The sequence below is a fragment of the Acanthochromis polyacanthus genome, chromosome 8, assembly GCF_021347895.1.
Source record: "Acanthochromis polyacanthus isolate Apoly-LR-REF ecotype Palm Island chromosome 8, KAUST_Apoly_ChrSc, whole genome shotgun sequence".
In the NCBI taxonomy this organism is placed as follows: Eukaryota; Metazoa; Chordata; class Actinopteri; family Pomacentridae; genus Acanthochromis; species Acanthochromis polyacanthus.
Window position 1 is genome coordinate 8,498,663 of NC_067120.1, and position 26,907 is coordinate 8,525,569.

The 26,907-nt window shown below is 38.7% G+C and overlaps 3 protein-coding genes and 1 long non-coding RNA gene across 7 annotated transcripts; 2 read left to right on the forward strand and 2 right to left on the reverse strand.

Moving 5' to 3' along the window:
• Window positions 1–1,277: 1,277 nt before the first annotated feature.
• Window positions 1,278–2,366, reverse strand: prrt4a (proline rich transmembrane protein 4a; the record flags this gene model as incomplete). The annotated part of the gene is made up of 1 exon (XM_051952067.1): window positions 1,278–2,366. A coding segment is annotated over one exon (966 nt), but the record flags the coding sequence as incomplete, so codon positions are not given.
• Window positions 2,367–5,403: 3,037 nt separating this feature from the next.
• LOC110964419 (uncharacterized) lies at window positions 5,404–24,347 on the reverse strand. Its single transcript, XR_007943610.1, has 3 exons — window positions 24,264–24,347; window positions 5,838–6,142; window positions 5,404–5,518 (listed from the first exon to the last, which is right to left on the reverse strand). It is a non-coding gene; the product is annotated as an uncharacterized LOC110964419 (long non-coding RNA).
• Window positions 11,826–17,234, forward strand: si:dkey-5i3.5 (uncharacterized protein LOC565091 homolog). 3 transcript variants are annotated; one of them, XM_022213140.2, is made up of 4 exons: window positions 11,826–11,953; window positions 12,466–12,722; window positions 13,995–14,241; window positions 14,404–17,234. In XM_022213140.2, exons 2-4 carry the CDS (start codon window positions 12,486–12,488, stop codon window positions 14,763–14,765), a joined length of 846 nt encoding a protein of 281 aa, XP_022068832.1. In that variant the 5' UTR covers window positions 11,826–11,953; window positions 12,466–12,485; the 3' UTR covers window positions 14,766–17,234. The 3 variants fall into 3 exon arrangements, with proteins under 3 accessions (XP_022068832.1, XP_022068831.1, XP_051807430.1); XM_022213139.2 differs by having other exon boundaries at window positions 11,947–12,096; XM_051951470.1 differs by lacking the exon at window positions 11,826–11,953 and adding an exon at window positions 11,962–12,092.
• rbm28 (RNA binding motif protein 28) lies at window positions 18,460–26,745 on the forward strand. Of its 2 annotated transcripts, none has more exons than XM_022213142.2 (20): window positions 18,460–18,821; window positions 19,512–19,658; window positions 19,747–19,853; window positions 19,959–20,034; window positions 20,147–20,239; window positions 20,358–20,429; window positions 20,582–20,666; window positions 20,765–21,015; window positions 21,107–21,173; window positions 21,325–21,434; window positions 21,529–21,602; window positions 21,744–21,879; window positions 22,785–22,849; window positions 22,961–23,119; window positions 23,336–23,485; window positions 23,690–23,764; window positions 23,866–23,989; window positions 24,304–24,442; window positions 24,897–25,011; window positions 26,308–26,745. In XM_022213142.2, the coding sequence occupies exons 1-20, from the start codon at window positions 18,704–18,706 to the stop codon at window positions 26,440–26,442; spliced, it is 2,298 nt and encodes a 765-aa protein (XP_022068834.2). In that variant the 5' UTR covers window positions 18,460–18,703; the 3' UTR covers window positions 26,443–26,745. The 2 variants fall into 2 exon arrangements, with proteins under 2 accessions (XP_022068834.2, XP_022068835.2); XM_022213143.2 differs by having other exon boundaries at window positions 19,750–19,853.
• Window positions 26,746–26,907: the final 162 nt, after the last annotated feature.

Below are 26,907 nucleotides of genomic sequence, written 5' to 3' on the forward strand. Positions count from 1 at the left end.
AATTCTGTCTTCTTCTATCGTCCACCTTAAGGATTCCAAATTATATTTACTGTAAATAGTGTTGTGTGAATAAAGATAATTTTGACAGGAAAATTTTGATATTGTTTAAACTTTTTGTCATTTCTCTAGAACTTTAGGAAGGAAAAAAAAGGCTTTGTTCATCATCTTGGTTTCAAATGCATGTTGCCACAGTTTGCCCCCACTGGTAGTCGAAAAGAGGCAATGATGTTGAATGCATTTTCTCACAAAAATTCAAAAATACCACTCAAATGGTTGGTTGAGTAGGCAATAGGAAACTGTGGAAGACAAACTCATCCGTAAAAATATGCATTTTTTTCTTGAATTTCCATGTTTTCTACAACCCACTGAAATAACATGATAATTCTGTAATGTTTTAATTATTTCCTATATTGTAACCAGTGTATTGAAATATGTGTGTCTGAGAATATCACAAAAAGGAAGACCTCAAATGGGCTTACCTCTTTATAAGTTAAGTCCTTTGAAATATGTCTTACTTTTCCCAGTTTTAAAAACACAACAGTGTATTAAGAGTGCAGTTCATACTGTTTGGCCCCTGGCTGCCCTTCATATGTCTTCCATAGACTTATATTTCTGCTTGCAAGCTCAGTGTAGCAGATATAAAACACCAAAAATCATCAGTACGTTAACATCTTGACAGCAGTTAGTGCTATTTAGCAACACATGTTTGATTCTTTACATTCATGAATGTCTAACCCGATTGGATACTGCCAGAATATTAAAAAGAACATTTCTGCAAGAAAAGAAAAGCCAAGTTCCTGAAAACACCTTCGAGCACTGAAGTCACTCTTTCAAGCAAAGCTATAAACAGTATAAATTGTACAGTATTTACAGAAAATTATTCAGATTTCCATATTGTATAAATAGTGTCCAGTCTCCTTTCATTAGCAAAGATAATTATTACATTTCCATACTAAATGATGTACAGTTCAATATGTCTAGCTAGTATAATCAGAATTAAGCTATCTCTGTACAAAGTTATCTGTATTTCTACAATTCAATAGTGTCACTGCAAACACTCAGGGCATCAATCTGTCTGCAAACATTGACAAACTCTGCTTGTACAGCCAGATCCCATTCCAGCTGTTTGCTTTCACTCAGATGTTTTGTTCCTACCAATCGACCAGACCCTTGGCTGTCCTGGGAGGCTAAGCTCAGGGTTCGGTACCTCCTGTGGTACGACAGGTGGGGGATTGCTCTTGGGAGGCTGCTTTGGGTAAAGTGTTGCCCTCTGTTTGCCCAGGAATGTGAGCGCAGCTTTCCTGTTTCTTTGGGGTGGCTGCATAGACCCTGGGTCGAGCCAGTAACACTGCCCTTCCAATCCCATCGTTCTGGTGATGTTGGCGTGTTGCTGTGAGATGTCAAACAGCCGTGTGGTTGGAGAGTTTGGAGCTGGAAAGGGGTTTCTCTTGATCCACGTCTCCACAGGAAGAGGTTCGGTAAAGACTATTTTCCACAGAGCTGGGCCCCTGCTTTGATGTGCTTTGACTAGGAGAGCTCAAGGAAAGGCTTGACGAAGTGTGAAGCAGCCTTGGTAAACCAAAAATACTGTGAGAGAATAGAGATTCACTGAACAGAGCTTGGTCAATACTGCGGGACAAGTCTATGGGAGATGGAGGGCGCAGATCCACAGTGGAGTCAGTCTCTATACCTAAATGAACCAGTGAGGATAGCTGAGACTGAGCTGAATTCTCAGGTTTACGTGGTGGGCATGGGGGTGTAGGTAGGGGCAGTACATTCTGGGTCTGACTGGGCTTGTGGACGCAGTTTAGTCCATTTCCAGGAGGATCTGCTATTGAGCAAAGAGGAAGAGCCTCTGACTGCCCTTTGCTGATAACATCACAGACCACCAGCTTTTCCTGCTTCCCCTGGGACCAGGACTGATGAGTGGAGAGAACAGGAGAATTTGCACCATCCTGTGAGGGTAAGGTGAGCCCTCGTGAAGGGGAGCTGCAAGATAGCCGAGACCAAGTTCCTGGCCGGGGCTGAGTTAGGGTCTTGATAGAGGAGTTGCTGTGACAGAATAGAGGGTGTGTTCCAATGAGAGACAAACCTAGACACACCCCAATCTCACAGATTCTGCAGCCTACCTGGTAACCCCACCAGGGCCAGGGCCGAAACCCATAGCCATCAACCCCTCCAAAGCCAAGAGCATGTAGGATTCCATAAAGCTGAAAGCCTCCACACCCTAACAAGCACAAGGAACCTCCTATTGCAGCTCCTGCAGCCCTATCCCAGTCCTCTACTTTGGCAAAAGGGCAAACTGCAGGTTGCACCACTTCAGGAGATCCTCCACTCTCTCCATTGTCATTCAGTCTTAAATGTGTTTAGTGTTGACTTGTGTGAAGCAGTAGAAGATGAGGTAGGAGCATGAGAGAAATAGGGTGAGACATACAAACACACCCCTGAGTAATAACAAGATCACAGTAGGGAGGCTGTGGAAGAGCTGGACAATGCCGACACAGCCGAGAGAGACTACAAAATGTAACAAGGACATACATAGTAATAGGCAAGGTTTGGGCAAGGCTGAGAATGAGGTAGAAATAGGCAAGTGGGAGCGAAAGATGCATGCGTGAGCGCAAGGACAGAAGGAGGAAGGCCAGGGAGAAGGCCGAGATCAAACAGGGCAATGGCAGTTCAGAGAGCAGCAGAGAGACCACAGCGGGAAGACGATCTTGGTAACTGTAAGCATCATAGAGCAAACAGAAAGCTTGGATTCCTGCAATGCGAGAATGAACAAGTGTAGCAATGTGAAGTAGGGGCTTCCAGGGGGACAGCGCAGGGGCAGGCCTAACAGGCAGACCACGGAGATTAGGCCAAATGCAGTGAAGATGGAGCCCAGGCCATAGATGTGTGCTTCCCACGCAAACCCCCACGTAGCGAGGGCAGAGTTCCAGTCTGAATACAGGGGGACCAAAATGGCAGGGCTGAGAGCCAGGGACGGGAGCAGGGGCTCGCTGGGAGTCAAATCATCAGGGTATGTGGGAGTCCAGGACTGATTTGATGGTTTGCAAGGTGTAACAGATGTGTCCATGTTACCATCTTGCAAGATGGTGCCACCAGCCTTAGAGTGATGCAGGTCATCATTCTTGGAGTCATCTATAAAGCAAGTATAGTACAACACAATGAAATAGATATCTTAAAAACAGGCATGACTTTAAATGGAGAGACCATGCTAACACAACACACACTAAACTTATACAACATTAGCACTTGTCCTTGTCATCTTGTTAGCATTTAGCTCAAAACACTGCTGTGCTTGAAATACAGCACACTTTCCTGCCAATGTGATTGTATACTCTTGCTATGATTTTTTATATTAAATATCCATTTTTACAATAACAATATGATGATGAATATAATAATCTTGCCAGTGAATACAGGGTGTCAAAAAAGAGAGCTGGGTGGAATCTGCTGTGTGAGTAATTAATCCATAATAAAACATAGCAGGCTTGTAACTGGGAATCTCTAAGTGGGTCACAGGGAGAGCAGGAGCATGAGCAAGTTGTGCGTGCATGTGCTCATGTGAAAGTGACTGGGAGAGAAATCTGTGTTGATTAGCTAGTATTGACCTCAATGCTGCTCTCATTTGAAAGGCTATTATTAAGCCTGGTCAGGAGGTGTGATGCTATCTTATTGTTGCATCCTTTCTGTTTTGAATCCGCATTCGTTTTTGACAAGCTGTGACCGACTGTGATTGCGTAACCAATAAATAATGTAAGCATCTCGTTCTCTAGATGAAACAATGTTCAGAGTAAGCTGTATCAAGCCATGTGAATCAGGGAATCTACTGGTTATAAATGGAGTGTGTCCTATTTCTAGTCATCCATTAGTAGAGAAGTGATTGTGTCAATACAGGAGCCACAACAAACAGTAGGGGAGCTTTAAACACAGGGTTTTATTTATCAAATCTGCAGGTCCTCTTTTGAGACAAAGACAGGAAGAATTTGGTAATATATGGTGAAGTCACTCAATAAAGTGCTATTAGGTTGAATATTGACTGTGCTATTAAATGTATAGACAGTTGGAAGACAGATGTTTTTCCCATATCTGTGAAAGTCCTCCTCCCCCTATGCTTGTGAACTCAATACATTATTTACTTTGACAAGCAAGTGCCAGTGTGTGAATAGAATAAACACTGCAGTGTGCAAGTGTGCACCATATATCCAGTTACATTTGGATGCTGGCAATGGACACTAATACAAATTGAACATCAAACTTAATGTTTCTACATTAACAAGAAATGGAGAACTGAATAGATGAATCCGTGCTGAAAGGATTGAGAGAGTAAGAGAGCGTGAAGAGGTTTGGGGAGAGATTTTGGAGGAGAGTGAAACTTGTGGGGGAGTGAAGTGATGCAAACCATTCTGTGAATGTAAAACAACTGTGTCTGCAAGCAGAATAACATATCGCAAACACCGCAGTGACACACAGGTTTGGAGTCTTTGCAGGTAATGCAGGCAACATAATAAACTCATCTGACAGCAGGTTATAAATGACAAGTATAAGCTGTGATTGGTGTTAGGCTTAGTTAAATAGATGATGGTTTACATCCACTAAATTTCATCCAAGACAGAACTCTTACCTCTGTTTGCCTTTGTGCTGACAGTTCCTCTGTGGTAAAATACGATCTGTAAAATCAATTAATCTCTCTCCTGTTCCCTGTGTGCTAACAGAAATGCCTGTAGTCCATCCCCAGCTGTCAGTGGCTAGTGGTGGAGTAGGATGTTCAGTGCCAGGCCCAGGTCCAGCAGACGACAATGAAGTTGATTTCTGCTCTGGTGTGTGTGATGGGAGTGAGCCGGACAGAAGAAAAGGTAGCTGGCTTTCAGTCATCTCTGTTTGAAGGCTGGGAATGTTGACTGAGTCTCTCAGTCTGTGTTGACTGTAAAACAGATGCAGTGTTGCTCTCAGCTGAATGATACTTTAATGTCTGTTTCTGTGTGGGATTAAGTGGCACGCTTCCTGATGAAGACCTTGTTGATTGTATCCTCTCCTTGAGAGTAACATCTTCAATAGCACTCCCTGTGGGACTGGATATGATGAGTTTCCTTCTCGTTAGGATACAACAAAGAGGTCTCTGTGCTCTCCTGTACATCACTGTATTCACCAATCACACCTTGCCTATCTGTTTCCTCAGATGATGATAAGGGCAAACTCAAAGGTAGACCCATGAGGTCGGCGTTGTCAGGTCCAAACATGGGATTACCTGATCCATGAGGTCCATGTGAAAGCTGTGTGAGAAACTGCACTGCTGTGTCAGTGTCTGGCTGTTGCGTGTCTCTGACATTTTCTCCAGTTAACGCTATGACATGAAGTGAGTGAGGCAAGGAAAGGGGGAGGAGCAGATAAATATTCCACAGAGAAACCATGGTGAGGCTCTACAAACTGGACCACAAAGTCATTTGGGGTTGCTGTCCAGTCACATGTTTGACAGGTCTGTAATCTTAGGTGTCCAGAGATTTCATTCTTGACACACCTGGAGAAATTGAGAGATAAATCATATGCAAGACATTGTGAAACACTCTCCAAATACTGCACACTGTAACAGTGCCTGCAATAAAAATGTTGAATTGCTGCATACAGGGTGAGAACTAAAATCCAAATACTGCACATAAAAGAATTCTAATGAGGTATATGAAAACAGTCCTCTATACTTTTTCCTTCTATCAAATTTTGTGACATCCACACAGAGCAAACATTAAAATGCAAAGATCCATTCACAATAAAAGTACATGCAGAAATATGAAGACAGAACTGCTCCGTTTGTTGCGGTTGTTCTCATTTTGCTCCCTTACCTCATCAGTAGCCCCACGCTGCTGCAGCCTCTTTAAACATATATGCCGCTCTGTGTTGCTGCATGTCTGCAGTCTCTGTCTGCATAGCACTCTGTGTCCTTTCATACTCACTGTGCTGTGCCCTCTTCTCTCCATCAGGCAGTCGACACATGGGACAGACCCACCTCCTCTGGACAACCCCCACTATCCAACATGCTGCCACTGCACTGATCTGACCACGAGACTGTTTGCTGCCTGAGATCTCCTGAATCTGAGGCAGCATCTGCATCAGTACTGTCTCTTTATAGTTACGTAGGAACCTCACACTGGAGAAGAGAAGAGAAGAGAAGAGAAGGAAGAGAAGAGAAGAGAAGAGAAGAGAAGAGAAGAGAAGAGAAGAGAAGAGAAGAGAAGAGAAGAGAAGAGAAGAGAAGAGAAGAGAGGAGAAGAGACATAAATATGTCATTGCCACCATGCAGCACCCTGCACTGAGTTGTGCTACAGATCAATACATGCACTTCTGAGTAATTTAGTCTTTCTGTTTGATTAAAGTAACCATGACAGAAATAGCTCAGTTCGAAACATTTCAAGGGCAGGAGATAGAACTGAATATTTTCTCTGAATTGCACACATCCATAATGTATGAAGTGGTTATTTTCGTATTTACATACATTTCTGAATCTGCACTTTTAAAAAAGAATTGTTACCTCGTGTGACCTTATTGCCATATCAGTTATTGTGGTTGGAGACTTTGGTGACATCATGTTACATGCTTTTATTACCCTCCTTATAAATGTTATCTGACTTCTTCATGTGTGCTGTTTTCACCCAGTGGGGGAAAATCCAGCAACCTCGTGGCCTAATTCAATACCCACGGGTGGTTCCAAAATAGACACTGATCCACATACCTTTGGATGCATTACGAGACAGTGAATTTAAAACACAGACAGACCTCTTTGTTTTGCAAATGTAAGGATCGCAAATGAAACTTCTCACTGACCATTATTATGGGAAAACACAGCTCAAGCTTTACCTCAAACAAATCTACTAAACATATTTAGCACAAAACACAAATACATAAATGCTAATTCTGAACCCAAGGCTAATTCTGGCTCTGACTGTTAATATAACAGACTAATTAAAAGAGCAGTTTATTATCCGCTACCAATAAATGTCACATTTTCCCTGCACAGATGTGTGGCTCAAGGTAAAAAAACCACCTTTGCTCAATTTGATTTAGATAAGTGCAGCCTGAAAGACAGTGAGGACTGTTGCAGACCATTTAGACGGCCAGTCAGTGGAGATAGGAACTTCCCCAGGGCTGTGATTAACCCGGTGTCTGATGAGGACACAGGAAAGCATCAACCCAGCCGTGACTAAAGGGACCGGAGAGGAACAATGACAGGCCAAACATATGAGCTCAGTCGGGGACATGGCCAAATTATTGCCGCCTCACACTTGCTTTCTGAATTCATTGAGCAACTGGTTTCTGTTTAGATAAATCATCCTCCGACAAGACAAAGTCAGCAGGGACTGCTGTCCAGCTGGGAAATAAGGACAGTCAGGACAAGACACAGAAACAAAGCTGCACAAGCAATGAGGAGGATTAAAGCATGTAATGTTACTGGTTAGGACATATCTTGCTGTACGAATTTAGATAAGATTTCTATTATATCGTACATTGAGCCCTACTAAACATACAAGCAATGTAAACACAACCTTTGTACTTTATGTCTTTCTCTGTTACTGGACTAACATAGAAAGTCTTAGTGATCTGGGTCAATGATTTTTTTTGTTAATAGATTACAAACGTACAAAAATTTTACGCACAGTTACACGCTGCTACAATCACAAATACATGCATCTCCTCTTTTCAGGTGAATACTTGGAGAACAAAGCCAACACATACACACGTGGACAAAATTGTTGGTACCCCTCAGTTAAAGAAGGAAAAACCCACAATTCTCACTGAAATCACTTGAAACTCACAAAAGTAACAATAAATAAAAATGTATTGAAAATTAAATAATCAAAAACAGCCATTACTTTTGAATTGTTGATTAACATAATTATTTAAAAAAACAAACTAATGAAACAGGCCTGGACAAAAATGATGGTACCTCTATAAAAGATTGAAAACTATTTGACCAGAGTGACATGATTAACTCAGGTGTGTCATTTAATTGACATCACAGGTGTTTCCAAACTCATAATCAGTCAGTCTGCCTATTTAAAGGGAGACAAGTAGTCACCCTGCTGTTTGGTGAAAAGGTGTGTACCACACTGAACATGGACAACAGAAAGCGAAGGAGAGAATTGTCCCAGGACATCCGAAAAAAACATTATAGACAAACATCTTAAAGGTAAAGGCTATAAGACCATCTCTAAACAGCTTGAAGTTCCTGTGACAACAGTGGCTCATATTATTCAGAAGTTCAAGACCCACGGGACAGTAGCCAACCTCCCTGGACGTGGCCGCAAGAGGAAAATTGATGACAAATTGAAGAGACGGATCGTTGGAATTGTATCCAAAGAGCCCAGAGCAACCTCCAAAGAAATTAAAGGTGAACTCCAAGGCCAAGGTACATCAGTGTCAGATCGCACCATTCGTCGTTGTTTGAGCCAAAGTGGACTTCATGGGAGACGACCAAGGAGGACACCACTGCTGAAAAAACTCATAAAAAGCGAGACTGGAATTTGCAAAAATGCATGTTGACAAGCCACAAAGCTTCTGGGAGAATGTCCTTTGGACAGATGAGACCAAACTGGAGCTTTTTGGTAAGGCACATCAACTCTATGTTCATAGACTCAAAAACCAAGCATACGAAGAAAAGAACACTGTCCCTACGGTGAAACATGGAGGAGGCTCAGTAATGTTTTGGGGCTGCTTTGCTGCATCTGGCACAGGGTGTCTTGAAAGTGTGCAAGGTACGATGAAATCTGAAGACTATCAAGGCATTCTGGAGAGAAATGTGCTGCCTAGTGTCAGAAAGCTTGGTCTCAGTCGCAGGTCATGGGTCTTCCAACAGGACAACGATCCAAAACACACAGCCAAAAACACCCAAGAATGGCTGAGAGAAAAGCGTTGGACTATTCTAAAGTGGCCTTCTATGAGCCCAGATCTGAATCCCATTGAACATATGTGGAAGGAGCTGAAACATGCCATTTGGAGAAGACACCCATCAAACCTGAGACAACTGGAGCTGTTTGCTCATGAGGAGTGGGCCAAAATACCTGTTGACAGCTGCAGAACGCTCATTGACAAATACAGAAATCGTTTAATTGCAGTGATTGCCTCAAAAGGTTGTGCAACAAAATATTAAGTTATGGGTACCATCATTTTTGTCCAGGCCTGTTTCATTAGTTTGTTTTTTAAATAATTATGTTAATCAACAATTCAAAAGTGATGGCTGATTTTGATTATTTAATTTTCAATACATTTTTATTTATTGTTACTTTTGTGAGTTTCAAGTGATTTCAGTGAGAATTGTGGGTTTTTCCTTCTTTAACTGAGGGGTACCAACAATTTAGTCCACGTGTGTATGAAGGGCAGCCACCAAACATGTCTTATCTGAAATGAAAAAAACATGTATATGAATCATTAAACAATTATAGCCCTTTCTATATGTTTTTTTTCCTGTTTGGGAAGACACAACTAGTTAATGGTGGTGATTTTATCTATCAGTTTCAGATAGAAGGATAGATTTTCAACAGCTGTCAAGACAAACCCACTTATATGTTGAAAGGATTACAGGTAATACATGAGAAACTGGTTAGACTAGTCAGGGCTGGTTTTCTTATAGCAGACTTAATGTTAAGCACTTTGGTTTGCTCAAAAGTGACTAGAATTAAAGAAAATTTAACTACCTTTAAATTATGGTTATTTTAAAAAGACATGATGAAGATCATCTGACACAAGGTACTCAAAATAAATGTGGTAAACATTTTTATATTTTTAAAATTATTAATTATAATCCTTGAGTTTGCTACACTTCCTCTTTATTTGACTTGTAACACTTTGCCTGTTTGTTTTGTGACATTTAATGTGCATTGACTTACAACACTTGCTTTCTTTAAAAAAAAATCTTTCAGTCCTTCTTAAAAATGTTATTTTTGTCAATGTTTAGTGTCCCACACCAAAACACTTTGTCATGTTTATCATATGTGAAAATATACTTGGCAATAAAACACATTCTGATTCTAAAGCTGAGCAGAATGCAACTAGAAATAACTGAAATAAACCTTTGTCTGTTAGTACTATTCACTGTAATACAATCCTAAATATTTTTTACCCTATGTATAGATTTGATATTGCTTAGAAAGAGAAACAAAGGGTTTATTTTAATTCCACAGGCAATAAAGACTGTAATGTAACTACAGATATGTTCAAATTTATACAGATGCCTAAAAAACTAATTTAATTTTGCTGATATTTCATTCATAGTTTCGGATTTTGTCAACTGTTTCAGCCTCATCCTCATGTAAATAGTCTTCTTAAAAAAATCTTCTGTGTATATAATGTACTCTGCATTTTTGCACCGTGTGTTTCTAATTTATTCTGTACAGCCTTTATAGTGTTTTTCTTTCTGGAGCTGCTGTAATGGTGAACTTTCCCCACTGTGGGATCAATAAAGTTTATCTTATCTTATCTTATTGAACTTCACATATGAAGCAGTGATGCATTATCGGCTTAAACTGGAGAGATGTTGGCAATTTTGTTATTGCAAATGGCTGAAGATATGAGATAGCAGTAATATTCTGATTCCAGCTTGTCAATAACCAGTTTGAAATATAGTCATTTAGACTTCAGACCAGAAAACGTCACCGGCAAATAAATGTGTTATAATCAGTTGTGTTTTCATGACCTTAAATGCATTCTGCATTATCTGGCTTATCGGCAAGACAATAAACAGTTCTCTACCAAGTAGTGTTTGCTATTTTGATGATAAAGCTGAGGCTGTAATGCATGAGGACAAATGCTAAAAACTACTAGTTTGTTCAGTTCTTTGGTCAGATTAGTTTTGCTGCTTCAGCTGAAATATTCACTCTACAATTCTCTACTTTGTCATTCTTTATTTTACTTTAATAGCAATAAAAAAGACACATAATGATTGAAATTAATTGTTTTATGAGGGCTCATTACAGATTTCTGTGACAGAAAGTTGCCAAAAGCAGTGGGAGGAGGAGAGAAAAGGAATGTAACTGAACAATATTCACACACACAAAAAGTTGGCATGGAGAGATTTTTTAGATTTTTTGGAGAGAAGCCAGAGAGAGGGAAAAAATATTATGCAACCGAGGTTTCGTTCAACACTCGTTTATTTAAGATAGGAGAACATGATATAAAAAGTTGTGAAATTTGCTCCTGAGAAACATCTTTCATTAGATTAAATATGCCAGACTACCCCAAATAATGAATGAAAATAAAATGATAAGAAGTTTTACCAAACTTGGACCGCCTGGCGAGGTGATCTGTATGTCATGGACATGAGCCAGTGACATCGGACACCACATTAACAAAGATGACCCCTGTGACCTTGAAAATTGGGTCAAGGTCACCAAATGCGAACCTGACCTGTATCTTATTATGGTACACCTGTGTACCAAATATGGTGAGGCTACATCAATATTTTATCGAGTTATCGCACGGAAACCAAATTGTTACAGACAAACAAGCAAGCAAGACCATGCAGCTCAAAACAATACCTTCCGGAAAACAGGTTTTTCCAGGCGGTAATGAACCTTAAACATGGTGCAGAACCTTAAACAAAGAAGTTCAAGGCAGTATATTTTCTTTTTTTATTCTACTTTTTTTGTAAATGTGTCGTCATTTTGAAGTCAAGAAATGCATAATGCAATTAGATTTCATAACTTCAGAACGTTGTTTACCAAGAGCCATACAAATAAACGAGAAACGTTGGCCGTAGATCGGATCAGCGCTACTGTCCTGACCCCAACAACCAATCATGTTGCATATACTAACCATATCCACCAATCACAGTAAAGCGGCCCGCCCCCTGCATCCCTCCGGCTGATACCATCCAGCATCGATTTATCAAAAGTTCATCTGAGATAAACGTCAACGTAAAGATCACAGACCCGTGAGAGGAAGAAAACAAGGGGGAGGGAGAAGGAAAGTAAGTACGAGATGAGACTTATCACTTGAGCTGTGTTATGAGTTAGTTGCTCGGTTAGCAAGCTGTTAGCTCTGCACTGCTTGTGTTTCTGGGAAGAGTCCTTCATATATCTTGGAGCATCCATAGACACAGACTCAAAGTAGGTCAGTAAGTCAACCAACACACAAAATATAGTTTGCTGTTTCGACGTCGGTTATGGCAAATGTATTTTAGGTTCTTTGTTTGGATGTTAATATCTCCGATAACGGTTTACGTAACTGTAAATGAACAAGCCGAAGTTTTATGGTAACTATAACGTGTGTTAACTTCAGCTTTTAAACATATAGGCTAACGTATGTGGCCTTGGTTAAATGCTAACTGCTAAAGCTAACTTGAGGTTTTAGCGTAAATTTTCATTGAGCGTCGTGCTAACTTTAAACGGCAAATTGCAGCACTATGTAACGCCGGTGGTTGTTATGTCAGCAGCATGTATGAGTGAATTTAATATTTGTTCGTGTCTTTTCTGGCTACAGGAATCCTAACAGACTCTGCTATGTTGACCAGGATAGCGCTGAGCAGAGGCGTTACCACCCACCGCCTGTCTAAAAATGTCACTTTGTACATGAATGAGTTAACGTCTCCAGCCTCAGGATGTCAGGCCCAGAAGTCTGGAGATCATAAACCCCTCATGTTGATGTTACCATGGTTAGGTTCCCGTCCTCAAGCTGTGGCCAAGTATTGCGAAATCTACTTTCGCACCGGCTTTGACGTGCTTGTAGTGGAGAGTGAGGTAAGAGTTGTAAGAAGTGACTGCATTGTTTGAATGGTGAATGTGTGCTAGTTTCAGTATTACTCTGAATGTATTTTTTTGCAGTGATTTCAGTAAGAAAAGATCAGTTCAGTGATAACAGATTAAAATTTTCCTGTAGGACTAATTCTGGCTCGTTTACAGTCATTTTGTCGATGATCAATGAGCGCTGTCTGAATGAATACAAAAAGGACAACCGGTTTACAGAGTGAAGTTAATATTGACATTACATATCACAGCCACACAAAACTGTGACTGTATGTAGTGTTCAAGTTAAGCTAAATTCATGACGACTGTGTCATCTTAACTTTACAGGTCATGATTCCAGGCAGTTCTGTATTTGTGTAGGAATGAAGCCAGTACAGCCAATGAGGTCTCATGTCTTTGCAATAAAATTTCCTGCCGTTTGACCGATGATAGTAACAAACAAAAATATGTGGCAATGCAACAAGACAGGGATGAAGAATGTCACACATCTGGGTCATTCCATCATCCAGGATCTTCCGTTCACTGATAATCATTAACTGGAGATATTTACAATGACACCTGGAGCAAGGACTGCTATATAATCAATGCAAGGATCAATGTAACTCCAATTTTTATATTCTTAGATTACACATCGTGGAATCATCTTCAGTTGATTATATAAAGATATGCACAGATTGTGAAGCCTCTTGTGTCAAATTTAGGATTTTACATGACTGTCAAAGGCACAGCTGGTTTCAATCCTGTTTGGTATAATGATAGTTTCTCAGGTCAGGCTAATCGGAACAGCAGCGAGTAGTCCCAGAAGAGCTACACTACAGATTTACCAATAATATAGTCCACAGCTGCAGCCACCATGTCCATGCAGAGTGATGGTAGGTGTGCTCACAGCTACTGAGTATGTGCTGTAATGTCTCGGCCTCTGGGAAGGAATAATTAGAAAATGGTGCAAATGTAATTCCATTTTATTCTTATCTGCACAATGTTTCCCTAAACTTGCAGAGTTTACTTTGAGTCAGTGATAATGCAAAAAATAGTGCAAGCAAAACTTAATGTGAGCTAACGTACAAATTAGTTGCAAGGGACCACAAAATTTCTTGCAAGGAAATGCAAAAGATAAGATACTGTTAGATAAACTTTTTTGATCTCACACTGGGGAAATTCACATCAGAAAAAAAAAATTCCAGCATGACCTTTTCAGGGGCTCAGTTCCCTTTTTTATCTTTTTTCTTGTTGAGAAATAAATTCTCTGTGCTTGTTTTTCACAAGGTCAAAGAGTTCCTGTGGCCTCGCTGGGGTCTGGATCGTGGAAAGAGCTTGCTGGAGTTGCTCCACAGCGATCGCTTTGTGTCCCGCCCACTCCTTGTCCATGCCTTTTCTATTGGGAGCTACACATTTGCTCAGCTGCTGATACATATATCCCAGGACAGACAAAAATATCAGGCGCTCACAGAGAGGATCAAAGGCCAAATCTATGACAGCGTGGTGGTTGGTTCCCTGGATAACATGACTACAGGTCAGTTAGTATTAACATACATTCATTTTATTAGTGTGCCTAACGCAGTCATTTACCGTCTTGATCAAAGCTGTTGAGTTTACACATTTAATGACAGACGTACAAGTAACTGATTTTCCCCATTGCCACTTTATAATACCTGCTTTTCTCCACTCTACTCAGGTCTAGGCAAGACAGTATTTCCTCGTTGGGAGAGACTAGTGAAACAAATAAGCACATTATACTTTGCCATTTTCAAACGCCAGACGGTGGACTACTTCGATATGGGCATTGATACAGTTAAGAACAATCCCGTCACTGCTCCTGCACTGTTCTTCTTCTGCAAAAATGATGTGATGAGCGACACAAAAACTGTGGAGGAATTGATTGACTTCTGGCGGAAGCAAGGGATAGACGTCATGGCAAAGAAGTGGGAGAATTCAACACATGCAGGTCACCTAAGGAGACATCCACAGGAATATCTCAGCACCCTGGAGACGTTCTTCCACTCACTCCACATTGGTCCACTGAAGGCGAAAATGTAACACAGTTTCATTATATCCTAATGGGGAAGTTGTCTTGACTTTACTTGTTTTCTGTGTTTCAACCTCAAATGTTTGTTGTCTTTTGATGTGTGACTGGATGGACTTAGAGTAAAGATGCAGTTGTGTTTGGTTTTATTCTCAAAACAAGACTCGAGGTTATCCTACTCTGGACACATTTAGGATATTTTTATGTGTAATTATAGTTTATTATAATATTTGATAACCTGGCAATTGAAATATGAATTTAAATGAGACTCTTTTATATTTAAAAAAAAAAAATCAGTGTTCTTTAAACTGGATGAGAGTGACATCTGGTGGTTTGCACGTTATATAGCAGACCTTCAAAACTGAAGCGACAGTACCTGAGATTCAGTCTTATATCTGGAAAATATGTCCGTGAATACTGCAGGCTTTGTGATAAATTACTTTTTCTTTTTTTAGTATACAAGTATTGTTTGTAAGTGCTGCAGTAAATGACATGAAAATTCCCCACGGTGATGTATCACTTATCCTATTGTCTGACCAGCAAGATAAAATTCAAAGATATTCTGTTTCGTTTCATGTGTCCCCCCAGAAAAGCATCAGATATTCACATTTAAGTTGCTGGAACTAGCATAATTTGACATTTTCTTCATTACTTAATTAGCTGTCAAAATAGTTCCGTTGACCAATTTCTTTGTATGACTGAATCTCAAACCTAAATGTGACTGACTCTTAAAAGAGCAAGGTAAACATGTGATTCTATTATTGTTTATGAAAACAGTGACTAATATCTACATAAACATGTGAAACAAGACCCAAACTATGCTGGGCTTGTTCTCCAAACACTGAAGTTGACCGTAAACCCCAGTTTACTGTGTTAAATACTGTTGTGAAGTTACATTTCCCCATTTGCTGCTGCTTTGAGAGACATGGACAAAGAGGGGTACAAGCACAGAAGCAATTTTATTCATGTAGCACATTTTTATTGCAGGTTAACTCCATCAGCTTTACTATAAAGTGCTGACAGCATCAAGCAACCTGAGAATGTTACACGAGTACGGAAAATGGACTAATTTGTTTGGGTTTTAAAATACTGAAAATAATATTTAAAATTCCTGATTCACTTAGAAATATACATACATAATTGCAAAGAGTGTTGTGTGATCAAAAACATGAGTCCTTAAAGTAAAATGTCCAGAACTTGAGATGGTCATGTTTTTACGTTTTGTATAGCAAGAATGACTTGAAACATTTGTGGTCAATTCAATTCAATTTTCTTTTATTTATATAGTGCCAATTACAATTCAGATTGTTTCAATGCGGTTTACAGAATCCATATGCCTGAACCCCCAGAGCAAGCCCTAAGGCAACAGTGGCAATCTTATTTTTTCTCAGGAAATAAACAATTTCTGCTTTGAGTTAGTTACATATCGAAACCGCACATTGACATTTCTCACAAGAGTATTGTTGTGAGAGTGGATATAGGAAACATAATTGTGGTATACAGTATTGTTTTTCATTTTCCACTTTCCGGGTAATGACTATAACATCTTGTATGCAATCAGAGCTGACATTTACAATGCTAACTCTGAAATCATTGTAATTGTACATGCACTTTTTTATTTTCTATAAGTCGTCAAATGTTTTTGAGAACACAATTCCTCATATTTACAAGGACCATTAAATCTTTAAATTTTGTATCAACTTGTAGGAGAAAAAAAAATCTTTATTCCACCCTGTTGGAGCTAGTTAACAGTGCTGAACTCGTGCCATATGAGGCAGAAGAACAGTACCATTTTACACTGGATGAACTGTAAGATAACGTTATCCTTACTGTTATCTTTTATTTATGTAGATTCTGTATGTTTATTATGCTGCTGGTTTCTTGAATTTCCTTTGGAATCGGTAAAATACTACTATTTACCCATTGCCATGACACTCAGTGCCTTTAATAATGTGGCTCTTATTATAACAGTTGCAAGTTTTTTTGGTGATAGTTTTCATTAACACTAAGTTGTGATGTCAGTCAGTTGGATTGATGTTTGTTAGAGTACATTTTCATAAAGATGTATTGCTATTGAAGCTGGTAGATGATTGTTGGTGGTGTCTTATCTACCATAATAAGTGTGCTGTATTTGTTTGATTGTTTTTGCCTTTTTTAGATTCTTGCCTACTGTAATGAAGTTCTTTCATCAATATCAGGCCGTCTGCTACTTTATATCAGTCAATCTCCAAGGTGCCTGAATATTCCTCAGTGATAAATCTCTTTAAATGATCAGTGCTTTCACAAAATACCAAACTAGCAGGACTTGAAAATTGTAAATGTTTAGCAGTTTCAGGTGATGGTTGAACATCAAATGGGACCTGCTATATCATGTAATAAAAGCATTGTTTTCATGACTTGAACATTTGTCATATGTGCCATAACAGTTTATGTCAACATGTTTTCCTTGTATGCAGTTTGAAAATAAATATGAAGACACCTTATTTGGAATGTGATTTTTTTGGGGGAAACACTAGAACTAAAGCACAAGACTATTTTTTTTCAGTGAACGTCATCAGTTTCAAATTTCTGACATTAGTCATCACATCAAGCGGACCAGAAGGCCTGACATTCAATCATACTGCTGAGCTTCAGTCTTAAACTTGACATTGAATGGAACTGAATGGGCATGTTACCACACGTCTGGGCTGAAAGCTTGTCTGTGAAATGCTGCCTCAAATTTTTCTTGACTTGCCGAGGCGCCATGTAGTTGCAGAATCTATGCAGCACATCTACAAACATTACACATAGCACTGATTTCTGAAAACTAAAGCCTTGAAAGACATCACAATAATGTTATTGCAACACAAACATTGCCTACATACTCAAAAATGGAACGGAGGTGCAATCAATCAAGTTATGTCAAAAAATGAATTGCACAGTCCCCTGACAAAGCAGTATGTAACCGTCAACGGTGTTCAGTAACACAAATCTGTGTAGATTCTCAGTCTTCCAGGTCATACAAAGAACCTCAGTAGAAAGTCACTGGATTTATCTTTTTGGTTCTCAGGCAAGAGGCTTCTTAACTGATGTGGAGTCCCTGATATACCAGTATACGACACATCTACCCCTTTTTTCTGCTTTTCCGGGGTCTTGGCATGGAGGCAGCAGATGAAGCAGGCCATTCTAGTCATTCCTCTACGCGGCATTGATGTGCAGTTCTTCCTGGGAAAGCCTGAGGTCTTCCCAGGCCATATGAAATATATAATCCCTCCAGCAAGTTCTATATCTAGCCCATGGTCTCCCCCCAGACATCTCAAATAATTAGAAAATCATGAAAAAGCATGGTGCCTTCTATCGGTTATTTAAGTTACATTTATGTTGGTTGAATTATAGAAGGTGCAAAGCTGTCATCAAAGCAAAGAGTGGTTATTTTGAAGAATCTAAAACATAAAACATATTTTGACTTATTTCACACTTTTTTTTGTTTATTACATAATTCCTTGTGTGTTCATTCATAGTTGTGATGCCTTCAGTGAGAATATTCCATGTAAATAGTAATGAAAAAAAAGAAAAGCTATTAAATGAGAAGGTATGTACAAATTTCTGACTGGTAGCGTATATAAATTAGAATAAAAATATATTATTACAAAAAAATCAAATAGCTGGTAGCAACATGCAAACCTTCGGGACTGCAGGTGGCGCCACAACAGAAATCTTCAGTTGACCTACATCCGGTAACTTTCTATGATGGCTGCTCACACATGTAAACATGCGACTTAATGTGGTGGCTAACGACGTTTAATTTATCTGTTGTGTATCGTGTGTTCATGTCAGCGACTCACATTTTATCGAGTAGTTTGACACTAACTTTGAGTGCTTGTTTGTTTCCTTTCAGTTTTTGAGTTGATACCGAGCTAGAAGCTACACGTTAGCTAGCACTTAGCTAGCAGTTAGCTGGCAGCAGAGAGCCATGGCAGCGCAGACCATATTCGTTGGTTCTTTACCAGCTACAGCTTCAAACGAACGACTTGAGGAGATATTCTCAGAAATTGGTCCGATAAAGCAATGCTTCGTGGTCAGAGACAAAGGTAACGCTGTGTTTTATTGGAGGTATATTGCAAAAATTAAACTTAGACCATATACAGTCATGGAAGAAATGATCAGACCACCCTTGTTTTCTTCAATTTCTTGTTCATTTTAATGCCTGGTACAACTAGAGGTACATTTGTTTGGACAAATATAATGATAACAGCAAAAATAGCTCAAAAGACTTTCATTTAAGAGCTGATATCTAGATATTTTCCTTGGTTTTCTTGATAGTGACCAAAATAACTGAAGTTTTCCATCACTGGCTATGGCATTGTACTGCCCAAAATAGCTTATAGGCATTTCATTTTTTCTTTTTTGTCTGTTTTAGTCGCATGATAGACACAGGAGTTAGTATTGATTCATAACCATTGTTTCTGATGACTGCAGCCATGCATCTTGGCATGCTCTCCACCAGCGTCAGACATTGTTCTGCTGTCACAGCAGCCCAGTCCTGTTACACAAATTTGTTTTGATTTTGGGCTTGTGGTTCTCCATTTTGCATTTGATGATTTTCCAGTTTTTGAATTGAAGAAAACAAGGGTGATGCAACAATTTTTTCCATGCATCAAGCGAGCAGAAAATGTGTCATAGAATCTCATTTGAGCCTTTCAGTTAAAGTAAAAATGTCGAGCTGTAATATCACAATTCCAAGTGCGAACTTGAATTATCTGTTCTTTTTTCCAAACCAGTCACAGAGAAATGCCGTGGATTTGGCTTTGTGACTTATTCCATGGAGGAAGATGCACAGCGAGCCTTGAAAGAAATAAAAGAGTACGACGGACAGAGGCTGTCTCTGTCAGTGGCGAAGAAGAAAATTAAAGACAAAAAGAAAGCAGGTTTGTATGAAGGTGTGTGCAAAAAGCTAGCAATTAGGAGAGTTCGATCTCTATTTCCACTTTATAACTTTGTACATCTTTTTTTTAGCAGTTAAAGAGGCTGCTGCAGCACCAAAGGAAAATGAGGAGAAATTCAAAGGCATCAAAAAAATCCAGATGAAATCTAGGCTCATTATAAGGAATCTCAGTTTTAAGGTACAGTATGCCAGTATGGTTGTGACATGCTTTAAACTTTAAAGCACATATTTTTCGATTCTCTTAAATTAATGAAAATTTGCTGTTTGTTTTTTTTTTATACAGTGCTCAGAGGATGATCTAAAACAAGTATTTGAACAGTTTGGAACAGTTCTTGAGTCCAAAATTCCTCTCAAACCTGGTAAAGACTGTTTTTTATCTCACTGTATACACAGTTAATTTAACTAAACTAACGCTGACCCTTCAGTAGCTTGATTAAAATTTCAATTTTTTTCATTTTTACTCTTTCGTAGATGGGAAGATGCGTGGATTTGCATTTGTCATGTTTAAAAATGTGTCAGAGGCTGCAAAGGCGCTTAAAGCTATGAACCTGAAGGAGATTAAAGGTTGGTGAGGGAGACACTTGAATTGCACAAAACAAACACTTTTCATTGTCTCAGTTTTGAAAATAAATACCTGTTTAGTGTTTATGATGTTAGTTTGTCAATGATGCCTTATCCACAGGTCGACAGGTAGCAGTTGACTGGGCTGTGCCAAAGGACAAATATGTTGCTACACAACAATCCTCAGATTCAGGTCTTTTTCTTAATTTTTTTTTTTTTCGCAAAAGTCATCCTCCATTTTATTGTTTACATGTTAAATTGGACAGCGACACACTTTGTATATTAATGTAAATATTTATTCAGAGCATGCACGGTTTGTAATCATTACTATTGTTTCCTTCTTAGGCAATAATAAAGCAGAGGAGGCCAATACAGAAAGGGATGTTAAAGAGGAGAATGAAGAAAAACAAACGGAGCCTGAGAAGAAAAAGTGTGAACCTTAAATATGTATACTTCTGTTTATATTTTTTGTAGGTGTTCAAAACTGGCGAGCTTAAATAGCCATTTTGTGCCTTTTTAATCCCACAGAGTCAATGTAAAACCAGTTGTGCAGCAGAAGGAGGAATCTGATTCAGGTGATGAAGATGATGATGAGGAAGAAGACAGTGAGGAGGAAGAGTTTGATGAAGAAGATGAGGATGAGGAGAAGGATGATGACGATGACGACGACGACGACGACGACGGTGACGGCGATGACGGGGGACGTAGCCTCCATTCAAATGATGACCAAGATGAAAGTCTGGATGAAGAAGATGAGGAGGAGGAGGAAGCTGAACTAGGTATAAATTCTCTTAAGTTTTCAGTAATGTTGAATATTTTTGTTCATAAAAATAGATTTTGACATATCCTGTGTGCTGTTTTTATCTCTAGCTAAAAAGAAAGCCCCCAAGAAGCTACTTCCTTCAGATGTGAAAGAGGGCAGAACAGTTTTCATCAGGTTGGTGATCCATCTCTCTAGTTAATCCTAAACCTGCTTTCATTTATCCTACTATACAGGATTTATTCACCTTTTAGTCTTACATCGTCATTCTCTCTACAAGCAGTCACACTTATTTATTATAAGCATTTGTTAATCTTGTCTCATTCAGGAACTTGTCCTTTGACACGGAGGAAGAGGGTCTTGAGGAAATTCTCTTACGATATGGAGAGCTCAACTACATAAAGATTGTTCTCCACCCAGACACAGATCACTCTAAAGGTCAGCCAGCAGTGTTTGAGTGAAACACTCTTCTCACTCTGTTGTTGGAGAAATCCAGTTGCTTAACTCATTTGTGTTCATTTTGCTTTTCCAGGTTGTGCGTTTGCTCAGTTTAAGACTAAAGAGGCTGCAGACAAATGCATAGCTGCAGCACAAGATGAGGCGGAGGTAACACGCCGTCAAATATACATGACGTCTGGAAGATTTATTATAAGTTCTATCTTGCTTTTTGTGGCATCGGCTGGTGTATTGTTTTGTGTAATGAGTTGGTGCTGCTGCAGTTTTGTAACATTGGCTTATTTGATGTAGAATGGTGGCGTCCGTGTAGATGGCAGAAAGCTGCTGATTGTTGCGGCGGTGAGCAGAGAAGATGCTACAAAGTTGAAGGTCAATAAAACAAAAGTAGAAACAGGCACCAGGAACCTGTATCTGGCCAGAGAAGGATGTGAGTAAACTTATTTTATCTATTTTTTGTCTCTATCTGATCATCCATTCCCTTACAAGAGATGAAAAATAAACGGCAAATTGTTTGTGTAGCACTGATTGAAAAGATTTAATCCATACATGAAATTAAAGGAGTGACATTTTCTTCGTACATATTGTTTATTTCTCTGCCAGTGTTATGCAGATTTAACTTTGCATTTTTAACATTACACGTAAAAACTTTTATGTGAACACTCAAATTTTCAACTTTAAAGTGGTCCATAAACTAAAATCTAAAGTTGCAATTAGATTTGATCTAAATCACTTTATTCTTCATGTCTCATGTATTGCCTAATATAAATTAATTATTAAATTGACCAAAAATAAACTTTTGCTACTATCAGATTCCAGAAATAAATAAAACTCTTGGTGCTCTTCAGCACAACTGAGTAGGACGACTGACTGCTGTGACCGACAGTCGTGTGAAAAAAATATGACTTTTTGGCAGAATTGTTTGATGTATTTACACAGATCAGATATGAAACGAATCTCAAGTATGCAAAGTCACCATTATTTCTAGTATTAGTAACACCAGTGGGCAAATGGAAACATGACAGGTGTAGATGACAGGTTTTTCTATTTCTCCTCAATATTGCACAGTTTTCACAATGAATTCCTCCTTACATTATGCATTCTCAGCCCTGGAAATCAGTTTGTCATGGCCACCAAAATAAAGAAAATTTAGATTTTTATCTAATTAATATGTGCCAGGACTAGTTCTAAGTTGAAAATGGCTTCAATTGATAAACCGCTGGTCAACTAAGAAAGTTTTTGCAGCCCAAAGAAATTCAAGGAACTGATCTCGGGACTTCGGGCTGACCTGCTTTTTAATCTGTTTTGTTTTTTTCTTCTGACCTTAACACACAGTGATCCGTGTAGGAACCAAGGCTGCAGAAGGTGTGCCTGAGGCAGACATGATCAAAAGAACCCGAGTGAGTAGATTTTATTAATGATCTCTGCTGATTTTTAGTTCAGCATAGTTGAACTTGCGCTCAAATTGCTCCTACTTTGAATTATTATTTGATGTCATCTCTTTTTCTTAGTTTGAAGAAGTAAAGAGAGCCAAGCTTCGGGACATAAGTGTGTTTGTGTCAAAGACTCGTCTGTGTGTCCATAACTTGCCCAAGTCAGTGGACAGTAAAAAACTCAGAGCACTCTGCCTTCAGAGTGTAAAAGGAGACAAGAGAATTCGCATCACAGAGGTGAGAATATGCCATCATGGTTCATCTTTCAGTAAGTAGAGCAATATTAAAGAAATTATCTCTCTTTTTGGCAGGTTTATATGAAATAGTTTTGTGTGAGTGGTTTTGAGTTTTAGGCAGCTGTGTAATTATGAACACTTTGATGATTTGCCCAGCAGGGGGTGCTGTTGTCATTCTATTAATGTTTGTGTGTGTACCTCTTCTTTCTCCTCTTAGTGCCGGGTCATGTATGACAAGAAGCCAGAGAAAGGTCAGGTGACGGGACAGTCATTAGGTTATGGCTTTGTTCAGTTCCAGGACCATGAACATGCTCTCAGTGCACTTCGCTACCTCAATAACAACCCTGACATCTTTGGCTCACACAAGGTACACTCTAACAGTGGAATTCTTACATGCGGAAATCACATCACTGTGTTTAAAAGCAACAGTATTTTGGCTCTGTATTTTCCCTTTGCCTTAACATGGTGCTGTTTATATTTGGTTTGGTACACTGAATTATATAACAGACATTTAAATATGTGATATAAATGTGTTATCCACCATAACTACGCGTTTTGTGTCATTCTGCAGAGACCCATTGTTGAGTTCTCCCTAGAAGATTCAAGAAAACTTAAAATCAAAGAAATACGACATCAAAAAAACAAGGTTTGTTTGTATTGATTTATGCGTTAACCACAGCTTAGAATCCAAGTTCAGATTGAACTTTTTTTGCTCAGTCAAAAGTAACCTTGTGTTTATTTTTGCAGGAGATTTTCCGAAATCAGCCTTTTAAAAAAGGAGCGAAACCAGGAAATGCTGGAGATGGAAAAGGACCAAGGAAGGATGGAAATAAAGTGCAGTCCTCATCAGAGCAGACAGGAAAACTGAGACGTGAGAAAATATTATTTGTGTTCACATTTTTGTCTTTTATCATATTAAGTAGTTAGACATGAGGCTGTAGTTCTCCTGAACACATCACGATCATGCATTGGTACATATTTGCTGTTTGTTATGCTCAGTATAGAAATAGAAAAACACGATCTGATGTCACAGAACACTAATTTTATGGTGAAACAATTATATATTTGATGTAACGTTGGCTGTGACTGTAAATGAAACTCAACTGAACTAATGTTTTCACTGTAACCATTTACATGTTTCTTACCTTTCAAATGTTTTCTGTGTCCACTTTCTGTGTGTATTAGGTGTTCCTGAAAGGCAGAAACAGAACAGATACTTTTCAGGCTTTAAGACCAACCCTGAGGTTGAGCACATAGACTTGGAAAATGGAAAGAAACGAAGGAAAGTGCTGCCTTTGCCTTCACATCGAGGACCTAAGATCAGGTACTGTTTTTAGTTCTGTCTGCAGTGACCTCCGCAACACCTTGTGCTTATGCAGATTAATCCTGACAACAAAATAGACATGCAGGCCTTTTAGTACAAATGTGCACAGGATTTTAAATAATTTCATAAAATGGTGCGAGTACTCACTTCCAAAAAAAATGTACAACTCTTGGTGTGTTTTAAGATCATAATGAGAGTATTTTGTCATGATGTTAGCTGATACTTTAGTGCACCTTTTGAAGAGTCTGTGTTGTAAAACCTCCTAAAATTGAATGGATGGAATTAACTGACTGATAATAAATAATTTTAAGCCGGTCACCGTTGCAAAGTAGCCAAATAATGTGACCTGTTTTGAGTTGTGAGGTACAAACAGCCCTGACAGATGTTAGGAATTATAAAAAAACACCAACAAAATTTAAAAAAACTGAGATTGTAAACTGTTTTTCTTTTACAGAAAACGTGACAAAGGAAAGCAAAAGGCCCCACCACCCAAGAAAGCAAAGCCTGGGTCCAGCTGGAATGCACGTCAAAGACGACCGATGGAAAAACCCACACAGCCCAGAAATCAGGTTTATACTGTTTATGTTGTCTATTCACAAAACATCTTCCAGCAAAGAGTATTAAATGAAGATTAATGCATTACAGGCTGCAAAAAAATGTAGTTTTTCAGACCTAATTTTGGAATTCTTATGGTGCTGGTATATTAATATCCTCATGTCAGCAACAAAACAGCTCTTAAACTTGTGAAAGTATTTAAAAAATGTCTTCATGCTGCATACTGCATGTTTGCTGCCAAGTGGGAATAGTTTTAGACCAAATTAAAGACAGAAACATCAGAGTCACTGAAGAATGCAGATTCAAAAAAAAAAAAAAAGTTTTTGGTCGATACAGATTTTTTTCTTTACAGACTTTCTATCAGATCCCAGTGCTAATGTCAGGAAAATTTAAACAATAAATGAGATCAGAATTTAAAATGGATTTATGGCAAGTTGAAAGTAATAAAAGTGAGTGTTTACTGTACATGGAGCAAAACTATTTATTTCATATCACATTCACAATTTGAAATGATGCAATTAGCAAATCACAAAGGCTGTAATGCAGGAAATATGATATGCAGTAAATGTGACCCAGACCTTGAAGTATCATGTCACAATTCATGCATTGTGTGACAGTCATGCTTTTGATGATATTTCATGGTATCTCTTTGGCTTATGCTCCATCACATCTCAAATCAAATGTAATCCCAAATTAAGATCTATCTATATTCATCGGCTAGCAACCACAACTTGTAGTACAGTAAATAGTCTTTTTCCTGAATTTGTGTTTTTATTACTTTTTAGGTTGCATGTCTGTGCAGTTAGACAAAACACACTGATGCAATGTCAAGAGCTGCATTAGACACATAACTGGTGACTAATATTGATAAATATTGACTAGACCAGTGCAGGACATACCAATCTACACACATAGGCACAAGGGAAAAGGGTGGGAACTTAGAGAGCATGAGGGCAACAGTATGCAACACTAAGGCCTTCTGCTGTAGTTATATTTAATATTCAGTATTACATTTTACAGTATGACCTGCTAAGAAAAAAATCTGATGTGGCATTTGGAAAGAACGTAGGGAACTAAAGCCGTTACTGTTATGTTTAGTACACTGTATGCCATCAGCACATATAATCACACTGAAAAGAAGTACATTGTACATAGTTGGCCCTAATCTAAAACATCACATATCAGCATCTGCCAGCAGTGCCGTTTCTATTGCTATTAGGTTAAAAAAAAAAAAAAAGGTGTTAGTTTGATGGTGCTTTATCAGAATTGTCCTGTTACACCTCATGACTGACTGTTTTGTTGTTTTTCAGATGGTTCAAAAGAAGAATTCCAAGAACAAAGACAGGGACCGCTTCGACAACCTGGTGGAGCAGTACAAGAAGAAACTGGTGGGAAACGGTGGGAAGAACACCGCTATCAAAAGAAGCAAGTGGTTTGATAGCTAATGCTGTGTGTGTCTGTGTGTGAATGTATGTGAGTGAGAAGAAACGTGTTCTAATTTTAAGTCCTAAAGTAACAAAGGTCCTCTATATTTGACATCCTGAAGATTTAGAATACATCAAATTGTTCTTGTGTGTCCAACTGTACAGTGTTTGATGCTCAAGTGTTAAACTTCATCTGTACTGTTCCTATAGCTCACTAATTCTTGCTCATTTTTTATTCCTTAAAGAACTCAGTTATGTGAGGATAAACATATTTGTGTACATGGATTTTTATGAAAATGTGATAAAATGCTTTCATTAACTTTTTATTTTTGGTCTTTGCATTGTTGCATTAATCCGTATTTCTTACAGGATTTCCAGATTCATTCATTCAGTCTAACAGTTTCTATTACACTCGACCATTTTTTAAGTTACTTAAAACTGGGCTAGTTAATCATAACCCAGTAGCTCTGGATAAACAGTTCCCAC

What these genes read in the sequence shown, in the direction of transcription:
- rbm28 (XM_022213142.2), top strand. Translation starts at nt 18,704, where the DNA reads ATGGCAGCGCAGACCATATTCGTTGGTTCTTTACCAGCTACAGCTTCA. An exon ending in ACGGAGCCTGAGAAGAAAAA is followed by an intron (nt 20,667 to 20,764) that starts GTGTGAACCTTA and finishes TTAATCCCACAG; the next exon opens with AGTCAATGTAAAACCAGTTG. An exon ending in TACGACATCAAAAAAACAAG is followed by an intron (nt 23,765 to 23,865) that starts GTTTGTTTGTAT and finishes TTATTTTTGCAG; the next exon opens with GAGATTTTCCGAAATCAGCC.
- si:dkey-5i3.5 (XM_022213140.2), top strand. Translation starts at nt 12,486, where the DNA reads ATGTTGACCAGGATAGCGCTGAGCAGAGGCGTTACCACCCACCGCCTG. An exon ending in TGCTTGTAGTGGAGAGTGAG is followed by an intron (nt 12,723 to 13,994) that starts GTAAGAGTTGTA and finishes GTTTTTCACAAG; the next exon opens with GTCAAAGAGTTCCTGTGGCC. An exon ending in CCTGGATAACATGACTACAG is followed by an intron (nt 14,242 to 14,403) that starts GTCAGTTAGTAT and finishes CACTCTACTCAG; the next exon opens with GTCTAGGCAAGACAGTATTT.